Source organism: Macaca fascicularis, chromosome 15 (assembly GCF_037993035.2).
Source record: "Macaca fascicularis isolate 582-1 chromosome 15, T2T-MFA8v1.1".
NCBI classification, from domain to species: Eukaryota; Metazoa; Chordata; class Mammalia; order Primates; family Cercopithecidae; genus Macaca; species Macaca fascicularis.
In genome coordinates, this window is record NC_088389.1 from 72,052,204 (window position 1) to 72,074,285 (window position 22,082).

General features: G+C 37.3%; 1 protein-coding gene across 4 annotated transcripts in view; it reads left to right on the top strand.

Moving 5' to 3' along the window:
- PLAA (phospholipase A2 activating protein) overlaps nt 1-21,177 on the top strand; it is a 41,205-nt gene extending 20,028 nt beyond the window's left edge. For 2 of the 4 annotated variants that reach the window (XM_045373338.2, XM_045373340.3), the window contains 9 exons: nt 83-218; nt 2,661-2,830; nt 6,232-6,389; nt 7,099-7,318; nt 9,427-9,495; nt 12,642-12,710; nt 16,087-16,188; nt 18,866-19,030; nt 20,444-21,177. In XM_045373338.2, the coding sequence (XP_045229273.1) occupies nt 83-218; nt 2,661-2,830; nt 6,232-6,389; nt 7,099-7,318; nt 9,427-9,495; nt 12,642-12,710; nt 16,087-16,188; nt 18,866-19,030; nt 20,444-21,009 (1,655 nt within the window). In that variant the 3' untranslated portion in view covers nt 21,010-21,177. Of the gene's footprint in view, nt 1-82; nt 219-2,660; nt 2,831-6,231; nt 6,390-7,098; nt 7,319-9,426; nt 9,496-9,885; nt 10,157-12,641; nt 12,711-16,086; nt 16,189-18,865; nt 19,031-20,443 lie in introns of all 4 variants that reach the window. The other 2 variants (XR_012424660.1, XM_045373339.2) reach the window with 2 other exon arrangements.
- Nucleotides 21,178-22,082: the final 905 nt, after the last annotated feature.

Consider the following 22,082-nt stretch of genomic DNA (forward strand, 5'->3'; position numbering starts at 1 on the left):
AGTGTATCCGGAAAGATGGTATGTATAAATGTACTTAATTTTATTTATTCAAACTAATACTTCCTATGTTCATTAATTTTAGACTTTGTGACAACAGCAGAGGACAGATCTCTGAGAATCTGGAAACATGGGGAATGTGCTCAAACCATCCGACTTCCAGCTCAGTCTATATGGTGCTGCTGTGTGCTCGACAATGGTGACATTGTGGTTGGTGCGAGGTATTTATATCCTAGTCAGTCATTAAATGTTATGTGTCTAGGCCTTCAGTAGGCACTAGAGTGTATAGAGATAAGCCATGAGGAATTTCAGGTGTCTTGGGAAGACTATATGGACACTTCAGTTACTAAACAAAACAGTAGTAGATTTTATAGCTTTCACATTAAGTGATGCATGATGTACCAGTATTGTACTGCAATTGTGCAGTCAAGATATTGACTACAAAAGAAGTTAGAGAAGGTAGAGATTGGTGTGGGAAAACTTTCTGTAGAAGAAGTTTGAATTGGATTTTGGAAGATTATGAGTAAGAAAAGGTACGTGAATTTTTGTCAAAGCTAAGAGTATAAGTTTCCTTCGTGAGAATGAATGCAGCATGCCTAGGAAGTGAAGGAAAATGGTGGAGTACTGATGCTGGGATAATAGGTACAATGGGGCTTAACTGTGGAGAACCTTTAGTGCTTTCATGCCAGGCATTTTTTAGATTCATTGCTTGGGGTTAAAGGGTTGTGGTTCTTGAGCAAGAAATAGAATTGAAGCAGAACTTACGAATTATTAAATGTGTAGATTGGATTTAACTACTGGTGACAATGGACAGGAAAGTATATTAGAAAGCAAATACAGTAGGAGTGTGAAGTTATAAGACATTGGCCCCACAATGCTAATGGGTAGGAAATAAATAAATGAGATAATCCAGAAGGAAAACAGTCAGAAAAAGGATGAAAGAAAAGGATAAAGCTTCAAACTGTTGGTGATTGGAAGTCCCCATTAATAAAAATGGAGAAGTGGGAGAATTGGTTGGGTACAGAAGGTGATGACTGTGGCCTTAGACTTCCTGAGGTCTGCAGTGGTGGTGAGCCACACTCATGCCAGTGGATCATGGTCATTTGAACTGGAGCCTAGTATAAGAACTGAGGCTAAGATAAAGATTTCGCAAAGCTTCCAAAAGCAAACCATAGAACACCATTCTCTGAGAGAAGAAATACAGGGGAGGAACAGAAGACTAAGAACTGAGTTTTATGATACACCATTAGTAGAGAAAAAGAAGCTAGTAGGTTAAACAAAACAAAGCAATTCAAATGTTGAAATTTCTGGGAGACAGAAAAGGAAAGATTTTGGAGGGAGATTGTCATCAGTGTCAAAAAGTGTTTGAGGAGTCAAGGAATAGTAAGTTTGGAAAGCATTTGGATTTGAAAGATGTTGTTAGTGACTTTTGGCATCAATCACATTTTGAATGGAAAATGATAGGAAAAAAGGCAAATAAGAGGAAATAAAGGGTTGGAGGAGATGGATGAAGGATCGTAGACTACTCTATAATGCTACTGTAGCATTGAAAGCAATAAGAAGGCCAGCTGCTGTGGCTCACACTTGTAATCCCAGCACTTTGGGAGGTCAGGGGGGAGGATCGCTTGAGCTCAAGAGTTCGAGACTATCCTGGGTGAGCTCCTGAGACCCTGTCTCCACAAAGAAAATTCTTTAATTAGCTGGGCGTGGTGGCATGCATCTGTAGTCCCAGCTGCTCAGGAGGCTGAGGTGGGAGGATTGCTTGGGCCCGGGAATTTGGGGTTGCAGTGAGCTGTGATTGCCGCCGCTGCACTCCAGCCTAGGTGACAGTGGGACCCTGTCTCAAAAAAAAAAAAAAAAGAAGAAAAAGAAGGTGACAGCTATAGGGGATAGAGGGTCTAATAAAGTGAGTGTTTTATTTTTTGGCTGGGACAGGGGGTGATTTATAGGCTTAGTTTTTTTCCCCCCAAGCATATTTGAAGTTGAAGAAAAACCAATAGAAAGAGTGATACACATGTTTGTGGATGATTAAGTTAGAAACAGGTTTCCTGTAGAATGGGCCAGGATTAATACAACTGAAAGTGTCTAATTTGCTTCTCCTATCTCAACATTTGGAATTAAGAAATCATGGAGATGAAGTAATTTTTCTGAGAAAAGAGGTTAAGATTGGCCATCTAATCCAAACATTAGGCCATTTTTTTTTCCCCTTGATTGAAGTTACATTGCTCGTTACTGGCATAGTAAAGGAAGACCATATTTTTCTACTGAACATCTGCTAATTTTAAGCCCTACGTTGGGTCTTTGAGCCCTTTATAAACTAAACTAGCCCACTACCCTTCTCTATATGGTAATAACTATATAATATTGACTTTAAAACTACATACTATAGTTCTAGATTTTTACAATGGTAAATATTTAACTTGGAATTGGAACTTGTATAAAATATATATTTCTCTGTTCTTTGTCAATAATTTGTCTATTAAATAGTTGACATAATAGTAGTATGTGCTGAAGTCAGCACAGTGCTATAATCAGCAATTAATACATGCTAATGTTTCTCCTTCACAAATACAGATGATTTTTACTATGGATCATTCAGGTGTGATAATGTTAATGTATTATTATGGCAATGACTTTTTAAATCAGTTTATTTTTCCTTACAGTGATGGCATTATTAGAGTGTTTACAGAATCAGAAGATCGAACAGCAAGTGCTGAAGAAATCAAGGCTTTTGAAAAAGAGCTGTCTCATGCAACCATTGATTCTAAAACTGGCGATTTAGGGGACATCAATGCTGAGCAGCTTCCTGGGAGGGAACATCTTAATGAACCTGGTAAGTATTTTATTGTACCTAGTAGGAAAAATTCACCATATTTGGCTTTTGGAATAATTAAGAGAAGAAAAATAAATGTTGTTTTGCTCGTGTATTAGTGTTACTCTCATTGCTAGATGCTGATTTTTGAGAATTTCTACTATTATATATAATCACTATGAGAAACCATGTTCTTGCCTCTGTCTCACAGTAGACTTTGAATTAAGCTTCTCATAAACAGGAATTAAAAAATAAATCTCCCAAGACTTAGACCATTTACAGTAGGCATTCAAAAGGCACTCATTTAATACTTTTTGGTTGATTGGATTCTCTAAGAGGGGTTGTACAAACTGAATATTAGAACAAGTTTAAATACATAATTAGCCAGGTGTGATGGCATGTTCCTATAGTCCCAGCTACTCGGGAGGCTGAAGTGGGAGGATGATTGAGCCCAGCAGGTCGAGGCTGAGCTGAGACCACACTATTGCACTCCAGCACAGGTGACAGAGTGTGACTGTGTCTCAAAAAAAAAAAAGAGTTTAAATCAAGCATTGTCTGTGTAATGAGTTGGGAATCATTTGAGTTCGAAATCAGGAGACAGTAGTCATCTCAAATGAAATCTTGTGTTGGATGTATCTCTTGACTGCGTAATTATACCAGTGCTTCTAAAAGCTTGATTCATGGACCTCTGGGGATTCTGAGATCCTTTCAGGACGTCCATGAGGTCAAAACTAATTTTTGTAATACTAGATATTATTTGAATTTTGTACATTGTGTTAATGTTTGCACTTATGGTACAAAAACAATGGTGGGTGAAACCATTGGTTCATTAGTATGTAAATCAGGGCAGGGGCATTAAGCCATTCTGGTAATGTTCTATTTGCATGCAGTGTTTGTTTTTTTTTTTTTTTTAATGGTTTGCCATTAAGCATGTCCTTGATGAGGCATTAACATTAAGAATTATAAATTTTATTACATTTTGACACGTCTTTTTAAATATTCTGGGTGAGAAAACATAAAGTAGACATAAAATAAATCAAAATACTACGGTGTCTCAAAGAAAAGAACTTGTGCCGTCATTTGAGTTGCAGGCTAAACTGCCAGTTTTTTCATGGAGTGCTATTTTTATTTGAAAGAATGACTATGGTTATTTAGGCTTTGGTATTTGGCAGGCTTTTTTGGAAAATGAACAAAGTGAGCATGTTCCCTCAAGGAAAATAACTGACAATATATGTTGCCAAAGATAAAATTCAAGTGTTTGAGTGAAAATTGAAATTTGGGAAAAATGTATCTCCACCAGGAACTTAGTAGCTTCCCATTTGTATTGATACCAGTGATAATATTAACAAATGCCATTTTTTAATGTGGAATAATTATATAAATATGCAGAAGATCTGCGTAAGTCATTGGACCATTATTTTCCGTATGACTAGTATCTCATACCAACTCAGACATGGGTAAAAGAGCCATTCAAAGTGCAAGATGGCCGGGCACAGTGGCTTATGCCTGTAATCCCAGCACTTTGGGAGGCCGAGGCGGGCGGATCACGAGGTCAGGAGATTGAGACTATCCTGGCCAACATGGTGAAACCCTGTGTCTACTAAAAATATAAAAACAAAATTAGCCGGGTGTGGTGGCAGGCGCCTGTAGTCCCAGCTACTTGGGAGGCTGAGGTGGGAGAATGGCATGAACCTGGGAGGCAGAGATTGCAGTGAGCCGAGATCGCGCCACTGCACTCCAGCCTGGGTGACAGAGCAAGACTCGGTCTCAAAAAAAAAAAAAAAAAAAAAAAAGTGCAAGATAGACCAGTGGATTTTAGTATAATAGAGCATGAAAAATTCATTGATGCTGTTTCAGATTGTACACTATAACCTTTAAAAAACTAGTATTTCTGGCCTATCCACATTTTCTGAAAAGACTCGTCTTCTCTTTTTCAGCCACCCCCGTATGTTAGGCTGGATTTTCTTTATGTGGTCAACCAAAATAACAAATTGAAACAGATTAAGATGGGGTAAGAGGGGAGATTAAAGTATGATGGTCTAGGCCAGAAGCGGCATATATCACACCCACCCAGATTCCACTGACCGTTACTCAGTAATGTGACAGCATGTGACTGCTCGATGGCATGGGGGCTAGATAATGTAGTCTCTGGCTAGACAACTACAGCTGTATCCAATGGAAGAAGAGCATGATTCTTTGGAGGATGGATAGCTGTCTCCACCACTGAAGGCCTTGTTGAGAACATGACATTTGTGTAAAGTCATTAAAGAGGCAAAGGAGCAAATACTGCCAATATCTGTGTAAAGAGTATCATAGGCAGAATAAACAGCCAGTGCAAAGGCTCTGTGGCTGAAATTGGCAGATGAGGGGACAGGGGGAGTAGTAGAAAGTAAGATCATATAGGGTAGTAGGGACAATTTATATTTGGTCTTGTACACTACTCAAGAGTTTAGGCTTTTACCAAGTGAGATTAGAAGCATTGATGGGTTTCAAGCAGTAGAGTGTCAGGACCTAGTTAAACTTTTGAAAAAATTCCTGAGGTTGCTGGGTGGAATATACACTGTCAGGGGCCAAGAGCACAGGTAAGAGGCCATTGAATCAACCCAACTGAGAAATGATGGTGGCTTGGACCAAGGGATGATGATGGAGATGTTAAGGAGACAGTTTTCTGGATATAAAGAATGAGCTGGGCCGGGCGTGGTGGCTCAAGCCTATAATCCCAGCATTTTGGGAGGCCGAGATGGGCAGATCACGAGGTCAGGATATCGAGACCATCCTGGCTAACACAGTGAAACCCCATCTCTACTGAAAAAATACAAAATACTAGCCGGGCGAGGTGGCGGGCACCTGTAGTCCCAGCTACTCGGGAGGCTGAGGCAGGAGAATGGGGTGAACCCGGGAGACGGAGCTTGCAGTGAGCTGAGATCTGGCCACTGCACTCCAGCCTGGGCGACAGAGTGAGACTCCATCTCAAAAAAAAAAAAAAAAGACTGAGCTGATAGAAGTAGCTGAAGCGGGTGCTGAGAAGTAGCTGAAGGAGCTATGCGGTTGAGAGAAAGGTATCAGACTTTCCTACTTTTCAGCCTGAGCCACTGGATTAATGGAGAGCCATTTATGGAATGAAATGTGTTAGGAAGATACATTCACTAATAAAACTTGTTTTATTTTTGATGGGCCAGTTGCTTCCTAGTGGAATCACGTTTTGTTAACCTTCCTTTGACTAATAATATTTCCTTTTAACTGTTATTTTTTTTGGCCACTTTCTAGTAAAATTACATTTTTAAATATTTAATACAATTTTATTTTAAAACAAAATCCATATTCTCTTGTGTGTAAATTTTAATGTTAAGAATTTTCTATCTAAATGTTTTTCAATTTTACACTGCCATTCTACCTTTGATTCTTAAAATTTTTATTTTAAGGTACTAGAGAAGGACAGACTCGTCTAATCAGAGATGGGGAGAAAGTCGAAGCCTATCAGTGGAGTGTTAGTGAAGGGAGGTGGATAAAAATTGGTGATGTTGTTGGCTCATCTGGTGCTAATCAGCAAACATCTGGAAAAGTTTTATATGAAGGGAAAGTATGTCGACTTCTACTTTCTAATTACTGTTATCTTAAATCATTAGGCAAATTAAAGGTTTCCTTTGCCCCATAGTGATAAAATTTTCTTTGTTTTGACATTTAAAAATACATTACTGTGTGGGATAATAATCTTTTTTTTTTCCTTGTCTTGAAATAGATATTTTAAAAGTATCTTTCCATGTAGTAAGAGCTGCATTTGATAGACAAATTAGCAATTGTCTGTCACTTAGTAATTTCTGTACAAAAGCTGTTCCCAGCCATTTTGTATTGGGAGCTTCTGTGCCACCTTTCATCTAATACCTCATGCCTGGCTATATTTAACTTGACAAGACATGAGGGACCCTGCAGGGCAGTGCTTAAAATGCCGGCATGTTTTGGTGAGTAGGGCACAGTAACAGCTGATAATTTTGACGTTGGTATCAACTAGTTGGAAACTCTCCTTTGGCTCTAGAATTAATACGTAGTTGTAATCCATCTTTCATCCTCACCCCCATCCCCTAATGAAATACTAATTTTGCATCACATGCAGATGGGGGCTATTAATCTTTATCTGCCAAAAAGGAAGATTTTAGCACTGTACTTTGGAGAAAATTTAAGTACTATAATTATTAAAATAAAGAACACATCTGTGTTATCTTGTATGTCATTAATATATGTGAACAGATAAATTAATAAACATGTGTCTCCTTTTTATATTCCTACTTTAGGAATTTGATTATGTTTTCTCAATTGATGTCAATGAAGGTGGACCATCATATAAATTGCCATATAATACCAGTGATGATCCCTGGTTAACTGCATACAACTTCTTACAGAAGAATGATTTGAATCCTATGTTTCTGGATCAAGTGGCTAAATTTATTATTGATAACACAAAAGGTCAAATGTTGGGACTTGGGAATCCCAGCTTTTCAGATCCATTTACAGGTAAGTTAGTGTTTATATTGAGTCTTACATATTTCCATTAGTGTTGATTGATACTTTTGATGTTTTCAAACACTCATGTGATTAGCTTTTTCAATAAATACCAACATCTACAACAAAGTTTTACTCCACATTCGTATGTTTAAGCCTCAAATTATGTAGTAATTCTGTATTTTACAGAAATAATAGTAAATTGTTGTCTTTCAAAAATACAATCATACTATAATGGAATTTCAGTTATTTGAAACAAAAACAAACTTGTAAGTTCTTTTATATAGTGTTTCTTTTTAAAAATTATATTTTGGCAAAATTTAGTAAATAATTCTTTTTTCACATGAGGCTAAATTGGTCAGTCATGCATCAAATCTAAAGGTGAGCCCTGTGGGTAGTTTTAGTTTATATGTGATATATATTCTACAAGTTCATTTTAAGTTAGTTGTTTGTAACATCGTATGCAATATCTCAGATGTTATAAATGCAGTTAGGTGCTCATAACAGTCTGTAAATTGTAATGCTGGTGGTACTAGTCCAAATTCTGGCTCCTAAGAAGTGGAATCTAATCCTAGTAATATTAATGTGAGTTCTGGAGGCTGGTTAAGAGGAAATAAAATGCCTCCTCCAAATAACATTTTGAGATAGGCACTTGACTGTTAATGTTTTCCTCTCGTCATTTCTGACTCACATTTTTCATGTGCTAGTGCTCTTCCTTGTTTAAAAGGACCTCATATTGTATTCCTGTCTCAAATCCTTATGTAGATCCACCTTTTCTTCCCTGAAAGCTACTCCACATTCCCAAATTATCTCTTCTCCTTCTACTTCAAAATTTCATTGCCCATTCATATAATAAAACTAATGTTTCCTGCATCTTGATTTAAATAGAATTATCAGGTCAGGTGCGATGGCTCATGCCAGCACTTTGGGAGGCCGAGGCAGGCAGATCACAAGGTCAGGAGTGCAAGACCAGTCTGGCCAACATAGTGAAACCCCATCTCTACTAAAAAAGAAATACAAAAAATTAGCCAGATGTGGTGGATATGTGCCTGTAATCCTAGCTCCCTGGGAGACTGAGGCAGGAGAATCACGTGAACCCGGGAGGCAGAGGTGGCAGTGAGCTGAGATTGCGCCATTGCACTCCAGCCTGGGTGACAGTGCAAGATTCTGTCTGAAAAAAATTAAAAATTAAAAAAAAAATTATCAAAGTAACTCATTACTGAATTACAGATTATCTGATCCTCCAAATACTTGCACTTAAAAAGAAAATAAGTGCTTAGTATCTGGATATTTTTGTTGTTGGAATTTTAGACTATAGTTCAAAAGAGTGAACACAGATTGTAGTACTGTGTAAGCTATTTTGCATGTGGGATACAGGAAAGGAATTAAAGCAGCTGACTTTGTCTGGAAACCTAGGAAGCACTTGGCTTGTTTTGCCCTTCTAAGACTCTTAACTTTATAAGCATCCTTACTTTTTTTTTGTTTTTGTGGACAACCTGATTATTTCCCTAGAGGTACTAACAAAACATAGGCACATATGCCACACATTCGTAAATGTATAAATGGAAATCTCTTTCCTTTGTAGTTTTCATCCCCTTTCTAATTCTCTTCTCCAGTGGGTTGTAAGCTTCAGTGGGTATTAGCAATTTTGTTCCCTACTGGATCCCCAGCACTGAGTCCATTGTTTGACACATGAATTAATGAACCTGGAGCTCTAAAAGATTAACATTTAGTGCCTGTGGTTTTGATAACAACAACAGCAGGAATTCTTGTGAGTTTGTATAGGAACAGAGACAGGAATTGATTGTATGTATATATATTTAGGTCAGATATCACCTGCAATTCTCTTTTGATATTTGAATTAAGCTTTAATATTTAAGTGCTGGGGCTAAGATATAATAAAACATTAAAGTTAAGAAAACAAAACTTGGATATTCATTAAAATTTCAGTTTTTTCCCAGCTATAAGACTTCTAACTATAGTTTCTGTCATTCTATCATGTGAAAGTTTTGCTCTTCTGTTTTTCTCCAAATGTAGGTTCTTCTAAAACAAGCATTGTGCTGTTTGAAAAATTCAGAACTTTGGTGCACTTCTGCCTTTTCTTTGTTTTGCATGCACAGGTGGTGGTCGGTATGTTCCGGGCTCTTCAGGATCTTCTAACACACTACCCACAGCAGATCCTTTTACAGGTGGGATGCAGTTTTGATTCATGTATCTTTCTTCACTAAATGTATGGCATCTTGCATTACATGGCTTTACATCTTGGAGATGTCATCCCATAACTGATAATTCCTTACCTGTATTTTCAATTTTGATGGATCTCCTTTTCTTTAACTTCTGATTTTTGCTTTTTCCTGGAGTAGTTGTGTAGATATCCTCGTGAATTTTAAATAGCATATTATTAGAACTCATTGTTTTCTCCAGGGGTCCTTCCTACCAGGAGAGCAGTGTAGTTAAGAACATAGGTTTTAGAGTCAGACAAACCTTGGTTCAAAATTGGGCTCTACCACTTACTTGCTGTGAGAAGTTGGCAAGTTACCTAACCTGTCTGAGCCTATTTTTTTTATCTGTGAAATTAGATAATAGGGGAACCCACCAACCAAGACACAGCATGAGTGCTATCACTGGCGAGATGCTACCAATCACGAGCAGAGAAGGAGCCATGTGAGTCCCTGATATTGGATGGAGCAGTACAATCAAGAAGTCTCCCCAGGCATATTTTGACTTAACATGGAAGGAGACATTCCACCCAGCTACCCAGGAATAGTCTTCCTAATCTAAGTTATTAATGTCCTTCTTGAAGCCCTTGAAGTGTTGGTGTATCTCTTCAAAATGAATTTATTTACCAAGGTATGCATGCCTCAGCGTCAACACTACTGGAAAAAGTTGCCAGAGTTGGACTTTAAGGCAGCTGAAGAAGTCTCTATTTTCAGAATGGCTTTTGATATCTTATATGATGCTGTTGTTGGATCTTCAGACAGAGTTCCTCGACAGTATACTCAGTTTGGGAAGAGATCATAGCCTTTAGGTATCCACTGGCCTTGCAGATTAGTACTGTGAGCTATAAAAATCACAATCTACAGTCCTAAGCCAGAGATTGGACAAACATACAATGTTAAGTCAGTGTCATGAAGTTGTGGATTGCTGTCAGTGAGCTTCCTTTTTCCTGTGAATGTTTTTGTGGCCCAGATGCAAATGGTTGTACCATGTGCATTGATAACCAGTAAATGAAAATAATTAACTATCGCACTAAATGCTGTGATGGTACAGTGGCTGTTAAGGAAGTCTTTGATAACATGTGATTTCAAATGGTAGTAAAGATCTGAAGAGTAGATAAGATGGCTTTCTCTTTATCAGCAGTTCAGAAACAGTGATGTCCTGAAACTTAATACCAAGTGAGAATCCAAATCACTTTGGCGGCCTTTTTTTCTGGAACAGAAAGAACATACCAAGCTTCAACTAATACCAGCAAAATCAAGAAAACTCCGGGGGCCATTATAACCAGAGTATATCTCACTGTTCCATAATGTCAGTAACTCAGAACATGCAGTGATTATGCAGATATGCAAGATAGCATACACAATGTCCAAGAGAATTAGGGTATCATTAGGATAATTGAATACCTTTCATATAAATATATAACAGCCTCTACCATATTGAGGTATGAAAATAAAATGGCATAATATGTGTAAGTGTTAAGCAGAATGCCTGGCGTATATTTAAGCCATCGGTGTATGTTAGTCATTGTTGATGATGATGTTTTCCCAACTTTGTCAGTGGCACTGGGGCCAAAAGATTTCCCTGTCTGGCTACAACTTAAAGTCAATCTTAATTCTTCTTTCTTCCCCATATTAATTTATGCTGTCCTTAAACTGCTAATGTTTATTAGAATGATCTGGGAAGCTTGTTTAAATTACTTATCCCAGGGTTCTACGGCCAAGAGATTCTGATTCAATAGATTAGTGAGGAGGTTAAAACTAAAACTATTCATGATCTGATCTCTCACCAAAGGATTCTAATTAAATAAATGATCTTGGTGGTAGTTTGATCTTAGATTTTTTTTTTTTTTTCCAAGTCAAGAGTTTTGCTCTTATTGCCCGGGCTGGAGTGCAATGGTGCGATCTCAGCTCACCACAACCTCTGCCTCGCATCTTTAAGCAATTCTCCTGCCTCAGACTCCCGAATAGCCAGAATTACAGGCATGCGCCACCGTGTCTGGCTAATTTTGTACTTTTAGTAGAGACGGGGTTTCTCCATGTTGGGCAGGCTGGTCTCGAACTCCTGACCTCAGGTGATGTGCCCACCTCAACCTCACAAAGTGCTGGGTTTACAGGCGTGAGCCACCATGCCCAGCGATCTTAAAGTTCCCCAAGTGTTTCAAAGTGGAGCCAGTTTGGAATACCCCTGGGTTATGGGTGGACTCTGGGAATCTGTGTATTGAAACTGTGATTCATTCAGGTGGTCAGAAAACCATATTTAGAAAAGTGTGAGACTGTACTTTACCTCTTAAGAGCTTAATGCCTTGGGCAAGTTATTCAGCCTTCTGCTTCTAAAATATTGTGAATTATAATGGTATCTATAGAATAGTATAATGAATATATGCATAGAAGATGATTAGCTGGCATATGGTTAAATTTCAACAAACCTATTTATTCTGTGTTTCTCATTATTTTAATTAATCTTACTCTCTTTCTGGTTTTGCTTTTTAAATTTTGTTTGGCTTTTCTGTATATGTTGCACCAATTATAACAACTCCTGGAGTGTAAATTGAGAGAGGCTAGAACAGTAGCTCATTTTTCTTCTTCCCATAAAGGCTGATCCAATATTCTGAGTATCTCCAAATCCTGCTGATTCTCTCTCTATACTTACTTTTTATGTTTCCTTCTTTTTATTTTCAATAGGACAGCCACAAGTATTATCTATAATAAAATGTGACTGGGCTGTTGTCATAGTATCTCTAACCTACCTGAGTCTTTTCCAATTGTCTTATGTGCTAGTTAGTCCCACCCCTTTACTTCAATAGAATAGCATTCACATTTCTTTCTGGAAACTTTTATTTCTCTCCAATCCACTTACATTTTTGTAATTTACTAAACTTCTACAATTATAATATATAAGGCATGTAATGTTTAATTTGTAGCTAACATTTGTTGGGCACTTAAGACATGCCCAGGCACTGTTCTCAGCATTTTTCTGTATTAAATTTATGGCATATTTATTATGTATAGTATGACACCATTGTGAATTCTGCTTAATAATGGAAATAAGCAAAGAAGAGTTTGAACTTTATAATTTGCAGTCACCTTTGCTTACTAGGAGTACTATTGTATTGTAGGTGCTGGTCGTTATGTACCAGGTTCTACAAGTATGGGAACTACCATGGCCGGAGTTGATCCATTTACAGGTACATACTTTTTGTTTCTTTTTCCTTTTTTTAGATTTTAAAAATTCACTGGAACTTTTATTTAATGAAAAGAGTAAGAAAATTTGTGTCATTTTCTTGGTTGAGAACTTTTTGTGTAGTAAATCAAGACCAAACTTGTCCGGCTTTTCGAGTTTTCTCAGAATTGTCTCATTACTACGTATTAGAATCATCTGGGGAGCTTTCCAAACGTACTTCAGCCTTATCCCCAGAGATGCTTACTTGGTCTAATTCTGCTGTGAGTTAGGGACTTGGCAAAGGGTAGTTTTATAATCTTCCAGTGTGATTATAATATGCATCTAGGAACGGAAACTACTGTTTTACTGTAGTAAGTCTGCTTTCCTCGCTACTATTACAAAGTCTATGTTTATTCTCATCTCTTCATTCTTACTTAATGTGTTGAGAATGTTATTCACTGGATTATACATTGGTCTCTCTAAGAAGACTCAGGAAAGAATTTGCTTCTGTGATTTAGGCCTGGAATAGCTATCATTCTTCTGAGCAACTAATTGTTTTTTAATCCTTAGTTATCTAGTCTACAGTCTGACATACCTAACTTGTTCATTGAATGTGTGCTGGTATGTTTTCCTCTGTATTGGCTGCCAGTAAAACACAGAGCTAAATTTGTGGTTCATCTCTTTCAAGTTTGAAAGATATCTTGGCATTTTTTTTTCTACTTAATTTTTATATTCTTCATAATTTATATGAGAGAAATTGAGTAACATATGTGTTATTCAGCATTAAAATAAACACCCATAAACCTACCACTCAATAACTAACCTAGCCCATGTTTTTATTTTTTATTACTTTTGAGATGGGATCTTGTTTTGTTGCCTGGCCTGGGCTCAAACTCGTGGGCTCACATGATCCTCGCACCGGAGCCTCCTGAGTAGTTGGGTTTACATGCTCATGCTACCATGTCCATCACTTGGCATGTGATTTTGTAAGCTATTTTTTAATTGCATAAGTAACATTGGTTAGCAATACTGACGTATAACATAGTAACTCTAATTAAGATTATGGATTCTGGAGTGAGAATCTAAATTCAAATCTCAGCTCTACTACTTTTTATCTGCTTGACCTTGAACAATTTATTTGATGTGTCTGTGCTTTTGTTTTTCTCATTTGCAAAGTTGAGGTAATATCTACTTACTAGAATTAAGAGCTTAAAATTATAAAATTTATGTAAATAACTTTTTACCAAATTAATGCTTAGTAATTGTTAGCTGTACTTGTTAACAAAAGTTAACAGTGCTCCCTCCCATTTTCCAGAAGTTAGTTTTTAACAGTATGGTGTGTATATTGGAACTTTATATACCTTAGTACAAGCTAATGTCACCTCTTGCCTAGAATAATGAAATAACTTCCAAATTGGTCTCTCCATGATCCATACTGCAGACAGTGATCATTTTATTGTTTACTCTTATGTTTCTGCACCTCCCTTGATTAAAAAACTCTTCAGTGGCTTCCCAGTGAATATTTTTCTTTTGCCTTGCCTAACATTCCTCTCTGCCTTTCCTCTGTCCCGCCATACTGACCGGTGTCAGTTTCTTAGCATGTAATACTGTTTTCTACCTCCAGAGCTTTGAACTCACTGTTTTCTTTTGACATACTTATGTATTGCCCTTTGCCTTGTCATTTAGACCACAAATTATTGGCTGTTTTTCTGCCTTTTCTTTTTTACTTAATTGTATAATACAGTATTAGATAAGCTCAGTGAAACTTTTCTGAACACCCACATATGCCCTTTGCTAGATCACCTACTCTTATCTTTCATTGCATCCTGAACTTTTCCATCAGGGAACTTTTCATTATACATATTTGGATGATTTTTGATTAATATTTGCATTCTTAACACAACTACTAGACTATAATGACCAAGAATGCAGGCAGCGTGTGTATAGCTCATTTTTATGTCAAGAAAAATTTATTCTTTATAAACAGAATTAATTTTATACACCAGTCTCAGTTTCATCTTTACCTTCATCCCTTTCTATTCCTGATATACTCAGAATATTAAAATAAATCTTTTATTCATATTTTTGCACAATACCTTAAATGTACGTTAGAACAAAATAGGGTTTACGTTGATTCAGATTTGAAATTTGAGATGTAAATTAGATTTAAATTATACTTAATTGAAGTCACTTTATTCATTGAATATTGATGAATTTTCATCATGTGCCAGTTCATGATCAGATACTGAGTTTCTGTTAATATAATAGAGACTTAAGATGTGAAAAAAAGTGTAAAAGACTAGGACTTGGATGGGCCTGGTGGTTCATGCCTGAAAAAAAAAAAAAAAAATCAGTCATGCCTCCATGATGGAGCTTTCATAAAAATCCCAAAGGTGGCTGGGCATGGTGGCTCACGCCTGTAATCTCAGCACTTTGGGAGGCCGAGGCAGGTGGATGACGAGGTCAGGAGTTCAAGACCAGCCTGGCCAATATGGTGAAACCCTGTCTCTACTAAAAATACAAAAATTAGCCAGGCGTGGTGGTACATGCCTGTAATCCCAGCTATTCTGGAGGCTAAGGCAGGAGAATTGCTTGAACCAGGAGGCGGAGGTTGCAGTGAGCCGATATTACGCCACTGTACTCCAGCCTGGGCAACAGAGCGACACTCTGTCTCAAAAAAAAAAAAAGGCTAGGACTCCTCAACAAACCACCGTGGCACACATTTACCTATGTAACAAACTTGCACGTCCTGCACATGTACCCTGAAACTTAATAAAATAATTTAAAAAAAAAAAGACTAGGACTCCTGTCCTTCAGGGATTTATAACTTGGGAATTTATAAAGATGATGCAGAAAAAGATTAGAGCAAACGATAATGCCTACTACATCATTTGGAATAAGCAATAAAAGACATAAGGGAGAGATCAGCGTGCCTTAGAAAAGATGAGAATGGAAAGTTTCATATAATTATATGGTATTCTTTGACATTTTTTAAAATGTATAATTTAGATTGAATCTTAGGCCAGGCTTGGTGGCTCACACCTGTAATCCAAGCACTTTGGGAGGCTGAGGTGGGAGGATCGCTTGAGCCCAGAAGGTCGAGGCTGTAGTGAGCTGTAATTGCACCACTGCACCGTATCTCAAAGAAAAAAAAGAAGTAGAAAGTATGAGATGATCTTGTTCTACATTTAAGCTTCCATTCCCCAAACCAAAAAATATTATATCAATAAATATAAAGTAACCAAAATATTGTGGATATTTTTCCCCTTGAGGTTCCTTGTTTAGTGCATGCACTGAATAGTTGCATATCTCAATAATTGTCAAAACTAAGTCATATGGTTAGTAAAATCTCATTTTTGATCACTACTTACGGTTATCATCATCTTCTATTCTTTAAATAGGGAATAGTGCCTACCGATCAGCTGCATCTAAAACAATGAATATTTATTTCCCTAAAAAAGAGGCTGTCACATTTGACCAAGCAAACCCTACACAAATATTAGGTAAGTCTCTTTAATTAATTTTTTCACATATTCACAGACTGTTTGAGATGTCATCAAGGTTGTTTCTCTTCCCAACGTGTCAGGAATTGGGTACTTAATATGAATAGAGATTTCTATTGCGGTATTAAACAACTATGTCCACCACAGATATACAGTTTGGTAAAGGATCCATAATACTTTCTAAGAAGCCTTACACAAATGTAAAGTAAGTAATTTATGATGACTTTAATAAAAAAAAATAAAAGGTAGAAAATGTAAATTCTACCCACCCAGGTTCTTAATGTTTTTTTAAAAAAATTAATGAACATCAATGAGTCAAGCATTTGAAAAATAAAGATCTTATCTTTAAAAAATTAGTGGACCTCAGAAATAATACAAGTTCATTTTCTTTTTTTTTTTTTCTTTTTTTTTTTTTTTTTGAGACGGAGTCTCGCTCTGTCGCCCAGGCTGGAGTGCAGTGGCCGGATCTCAGCTCACTGCAAGCTCCGCCGCCCGGGTTTACGCCACTCTCCTGCCTCAGCCTTCCGAGTAGCTGGGACTACATTAGCTGGGACTACAGGCGCCCGCCACCTCGCCCGGCTGGTTTTTTTTTTTGTAGTTTTTAGTAGAGACGGGGTTTCACCGTGTTAGCCAGGATGGTCTTGATTTCCTGACCTCGTGATCCGCCCTTCTCGGCCTCCCAAAGTGCTGGGATTACAGGCTTGAGCCACCGCACCCGGCCACAAGTTCATTTTCATTTGCCCATTAGAAATGAATCTGCTGGCCTGGTGCAGTGGCTCATGCCTGTAATCCCAGCATTTTGGGAGGCCAAGGTGGGCGAACTGCCTGAGGTCAGGAATTCAAGACTAGCCTGGCTAACATGGTGAAACCCTATCTCTACTAAAAATACAAAAATTAGCTGGACATGGAGGTGGGCGCCTGTAATCACAGCTACTCTGGCACGAGAATCACTTGAACCTGGGAGGTGGCGCAGTTGCAGTGAGCCCGAGATCGTGTCACTGCACTCCAGCCTGGGCAACAGAGCAAGACTCCGTCTCAAGAAAAAAAAAAAAGAAATGAATCTGCTTTAGCCACTTTGATTGCTTTTTCTGTTTGTGTTCCTCAAAACAAAATAACAGTGTTTTGTTGTTGTTGTTGTTTTGGACTAAGGGTACTGTTAGCTTGTTCACCACAAAGATTATGATGAGAATTAATTGGGATAACATAACATAAAATACTTACCAGAGTATAAGGCAGGGTCAGTATTGTAAAAATTTATAAAAATCACTCATTAATGTTTTCTTAATTGCTTTATTTTGAATAATGTAGTATAGGCACACTTTTAGATGTTTTTTAAAAACTCGTGAAAATCTAACAGGTATCTTGATATTTGCATTCCTTAATAAACTTGATTTTTGTTTATTAGAATTAAAGTTGTTAATACCTGAGATTAGTGAAACAGGCCCTAGTTTCCATTTATAATTGATTTCAACGGTGTAAATTTGGATAATTTACCTTTATTATCGGAATTTGGACTTTTTTATTCTTGAGATAAAGATTTTTAAAGAAACACAGTAACTCAAAAGTCATAAAAAGGATGCTGATACTAAAGATACATGTGAAGGATTTGAAGGAAATTGTTTCATGAAATGTGAACATGGGAAGAAAGGGCAGTATGTCCATTAAATAAATTTTTAAAATAATGTGATGTCAGATATGCGTATGGAACTAAGTCATAAATTAAATGTTATCAGTAGGCATTTAACTCTTTGACTATTTCATTGACAACTGTAGAAGTTGACATAAATTGGCTAAGAAGTTGTTATAAATTTTCTCATGGAGAAACTAGGTTATTGACTTATACTTGAATATATATTACACATATTTCTTTGAAAGTCATTCAAAATGGAGGCTGGACGTGGTGGCTCATGCCTGTAATCCCAGCAGTTTGGGAGTTCAGGGCAGGCGGGTCGCTTGAGGTCAGGAGTTGGTCACCATGGTGGTCAGCCTGGCCAACATAGTGAAACCCCATCTCTACTAAGAATGCAAAAATTAACTGGTGTGGTGGTTCATGCTGGTAGTCCCAGCTACTTGGGAGGCGGGAGCAGGAGGATCGCTTGAATCCTGATGGCAGAGGTTGCAGTGAGCCAAGATCAAGCCACTGCACTCCAGCCTGGGCAACAGAGTGAGATTCTGTCTCAAAAAAACAACAACAGAAAAAACAGGGCTGGGTGTGATGGCTCACGCCTGTAATCTCAGCACTTCGAGAGTCTGAGGAGGGTGGATCATGAGGTCAGGAGATCGAGACCATCCTGGCTAACACAGTGAAACCCTGTCTCCACTAAAAACACAAAAAATTAGCTGGGCGTGGTGGCAGGCGCCTGTAATCCCAGCTACTTGGGAAACTGAGGCAGGAGAATTGCTTGAACCCGGGAGGTGGAGCTTGCAGTGAGCCGAGATCACACCACTGCACTCCAGCCTGGGTGACTGAGCAACACTCCGTCTCAAAGAAAAAAAAAAGACAAAGCTCACAAGCCTTATCCTTACTTTATGGTTTTTGATGATTGTGATAATTGCTGAGAAACATCTTAAATCCCCATGGTGTACACTAGAGTACTTTTATTGAAAGTCTTGACATTTATATATTATCTGGCCAATTACAGTTAGGGAATTTTGAAAGTTTGGTTTTGGGTTTTAGGTAAACTGAAGGAACTTAATGGAACTGCACCTGAAGAGAAGAAGTTAACTGAGGATGACTTGATACTACTTGAGAAGATACTGTCTCTAATATGTAACAGTTCTTCAGAAAAACCCACAGTCCAGCAACTTCAGATTTTGTGGAAAGCTATTAACTGGCCTGAAGGTAAATAAACACTCTTCAAAAATATAACCAGAAAGCAAGAAATTTTATCTTCATTTCTATCAATATTACTGGTATTTGTAGATTAAATAAAAGTTAACTTGGGTAGTTCTAGTTCACTATGGAAAATCTTCACGAAAAGGGTTCACTACACTACTGGAATTGATAATCTTGTTTTCGTTACATGCCTTATGAGAATCTGAAGGTAATATAATGATCCCCATATATGCACCAGTTTGTTTACTGTTTGAGAGCATTTGTGGATTCCCTGCCAGGCATCCAAGATACTCTTAGTGACCTGTTAACCCTAGGCTATAAACATGCACTGTAAGTTTGGTGTTTTTTTTTCCCAATTATGTCAGTTAAATCTTTTTTGATTCCCAAAGAGTCCTTGCCCGTTTTTTGTTTTTGTTTTTGTTTTTTTCATGCCATTGATTTATTGCAGAAAAAGCTTTTTTTTTTTTTTTTTTTCAATAAGATGTCCCATATTATGGATTTTGCTGATGTGTTCCTCCATCTCTGTATTTATTGCTAGTGGCAAAATTAGATTCTGGTTCAGTAGGAGTTTTTTTTAGGTAAAATTCTTTATAAATGATGATGCATACTACTTTTATATTATGGAGCACATAATGTTGGATTTTCTCACCTTTGGTGATGCTAAGATTACTTTGTGCATTCATTCAGATGGCATCTACCCAAGTCCTTGATTATAAAGCTCCCACCAACCTATAAGCATCCTATCACTTGTTACCTGGAATTCTTAAGAACTTTCTGGCTGGGCTCGGTGGCCCACGCCTGTAATCCCAGCACTTTGGGAGGCCAAGGTGGGTGGATTACCTGAGGTCAGGAGTTTGAGAGCAACCTGACCAATATGATGAAACCTCGTCTCTACTAAAAATACAAAAATTAGCCAGATGTGGCGACATGCACCTGTAATCCCAGCTACTTGGGAGGCTGAGACAGGAGAATTGCTTGAACCCGGGAGGTTGAGGTTGCAGCAAGCCAAGATCACGCCATTGCAATCCAGCCTGGGCAACAAGAGTGAAACTCTGTCTCAAAAAAAAAAGAATTTCCCGTTTAATTGTTCGGTCTTCAGAAGTTTTAAAAGCAAGGTCTGTGCCCTGTTCTTTCCATTCATTTTTGAATACTCACAGTGTGTAGGCTATTTGATAACCTGAGAGAGTTACCTTATTTTAAAGTGAATATGATCTTACAATAATTAATCTAGTTTATATAAAATTATGGAAAATTAACAAAAGTTTCAGAAATATGTGCATTTTTTAAAAGCTGACACATGATTTTTCACATTTTCTAAAATGGTTAATTTTGTAGTGGGAACATAAAATCCTTAAAAGTTGATAGTCAAAAGAAATTTTCTTTATTTTCATAAGCATTAATGACTTTTTTTTTTAATAGATATTGTCTTTCCTGCACTTGACATTCTTCGGTTGTCAATTAAACACCCCAGTGTGAATGAGAACTTCTGCAATGAAAAGGAAGGGACTCAGTTCAGCAGTCATCTTATCAATCTTCTGAACCCTAAAGGAAAGCCAGCAAACCAGCTGCTTGCTCTCAGGACTTTTTGCAATTGTTTTATTGGCCAGGCAGGACAAAAACTCATGATGTCCCAGAGGGAATCACTGATGTCCCATGCAATAGAACTGAAATCAGGGAGCAATAAGAACATTCACATTGCTCTGGCTACATTGGCCCTGAACTATTCTGTTTGTTTTCATAAAGACCATAACATTGAAGGGAAAGCTCAATGTTTGTCACTAATTAGCACAATCTTGGAAGTAGTACAAGACTTAGAAGCCACTTTTAGACTTCTTGTGGCTCTTGGAACACTTATCAGTGATGATTCAAATGCTGTACAATTAGCCAAGTCTTTAGGTGTTGATTCTCAAATAAAAAAGTATTCCTCAGTATCAGAACCAGCTAAAGTAAGTGAATGCTGTAGATTTATCCTAAATTTGCTGTAGCAGTGGGGAAGGGGGACGGATATTTTTAATTGATTAGTGTTTTTTTCCTCACATTTGACATGACTGATAACAGATGATTAAAAAAGAAAATACTGTGGATTAAGTAAAATTTTACATCTTGTAAAGTGGTGGGGAGGGGAAACAAAGAAATAAAATTTTTGCACTGCTGAACTGTGAGATTTTCCTGTGTAATTTGGGTAGGTTTTCAAGAGTATGAAAACAAATTTAAAAAGAGCTATAATCAGCAACAACACAATGACAATGACATCTTCCCCTTACCTTAGCCACTAAGGAGAAGATAAGGGCTGTTACTCATATAATTTGCTTTTATTATGTACACCAAACTGTTAATTGTTGTCAATTATCTTTTATTTAACTTCTCCATCTTCATTGCTAGGTTTTTCAAACAGCACTGATACATTTAAAGGTCTTGTTTTAGGGTAACTATTTTTAAAAATTTTAAATTATATTTATAAAATAATTTATAAATTATTCATATGTTAAAACAATATAAGATAATTTCTTGATTTGTCAGTTAAAAATCCTAAAATATATTTGTTAAATGGCTTATTTTTAGATGAAGAAAAAGCCAGTTGGTAAACTATGTTAGTCATCTATCAGTTCAGACAGACGAGGTCTCAATTTCTCCAGGCTTAGATCCAGTTTCTTTTGCCCTTCACTGTTTGAGGTAACTTCATTTTTCATTCTAGTTCTGACATTTGACTATTTATTTTTGTCATTTTCCATTATTTCAAAGGGAGTTCGGAACATGTTGAATTTTATCAAGTGATTACATAAGCAAGAGTACATCAAACTGGGTTATTTGAAAGTCTAGAACCCCTCTCATGTGAAATTACTATTTTTGAGCCCTCTATGTTGTCCAGGCAGTATGGTAGACACACTGATATTTAATCCTTAAAACCCTTTTAAATGAGGGCGAGTATTATCCCTGCTTTCAGAAGTAGACATAATAGGATGAATCATGTAAGAGAGAAAAAAAAAGTGAAGCCAAGAGGGAGTTAACTACTCAAAGTACATGCCATGCTATACTTTCTAGAGAGGAGGTCACAGAT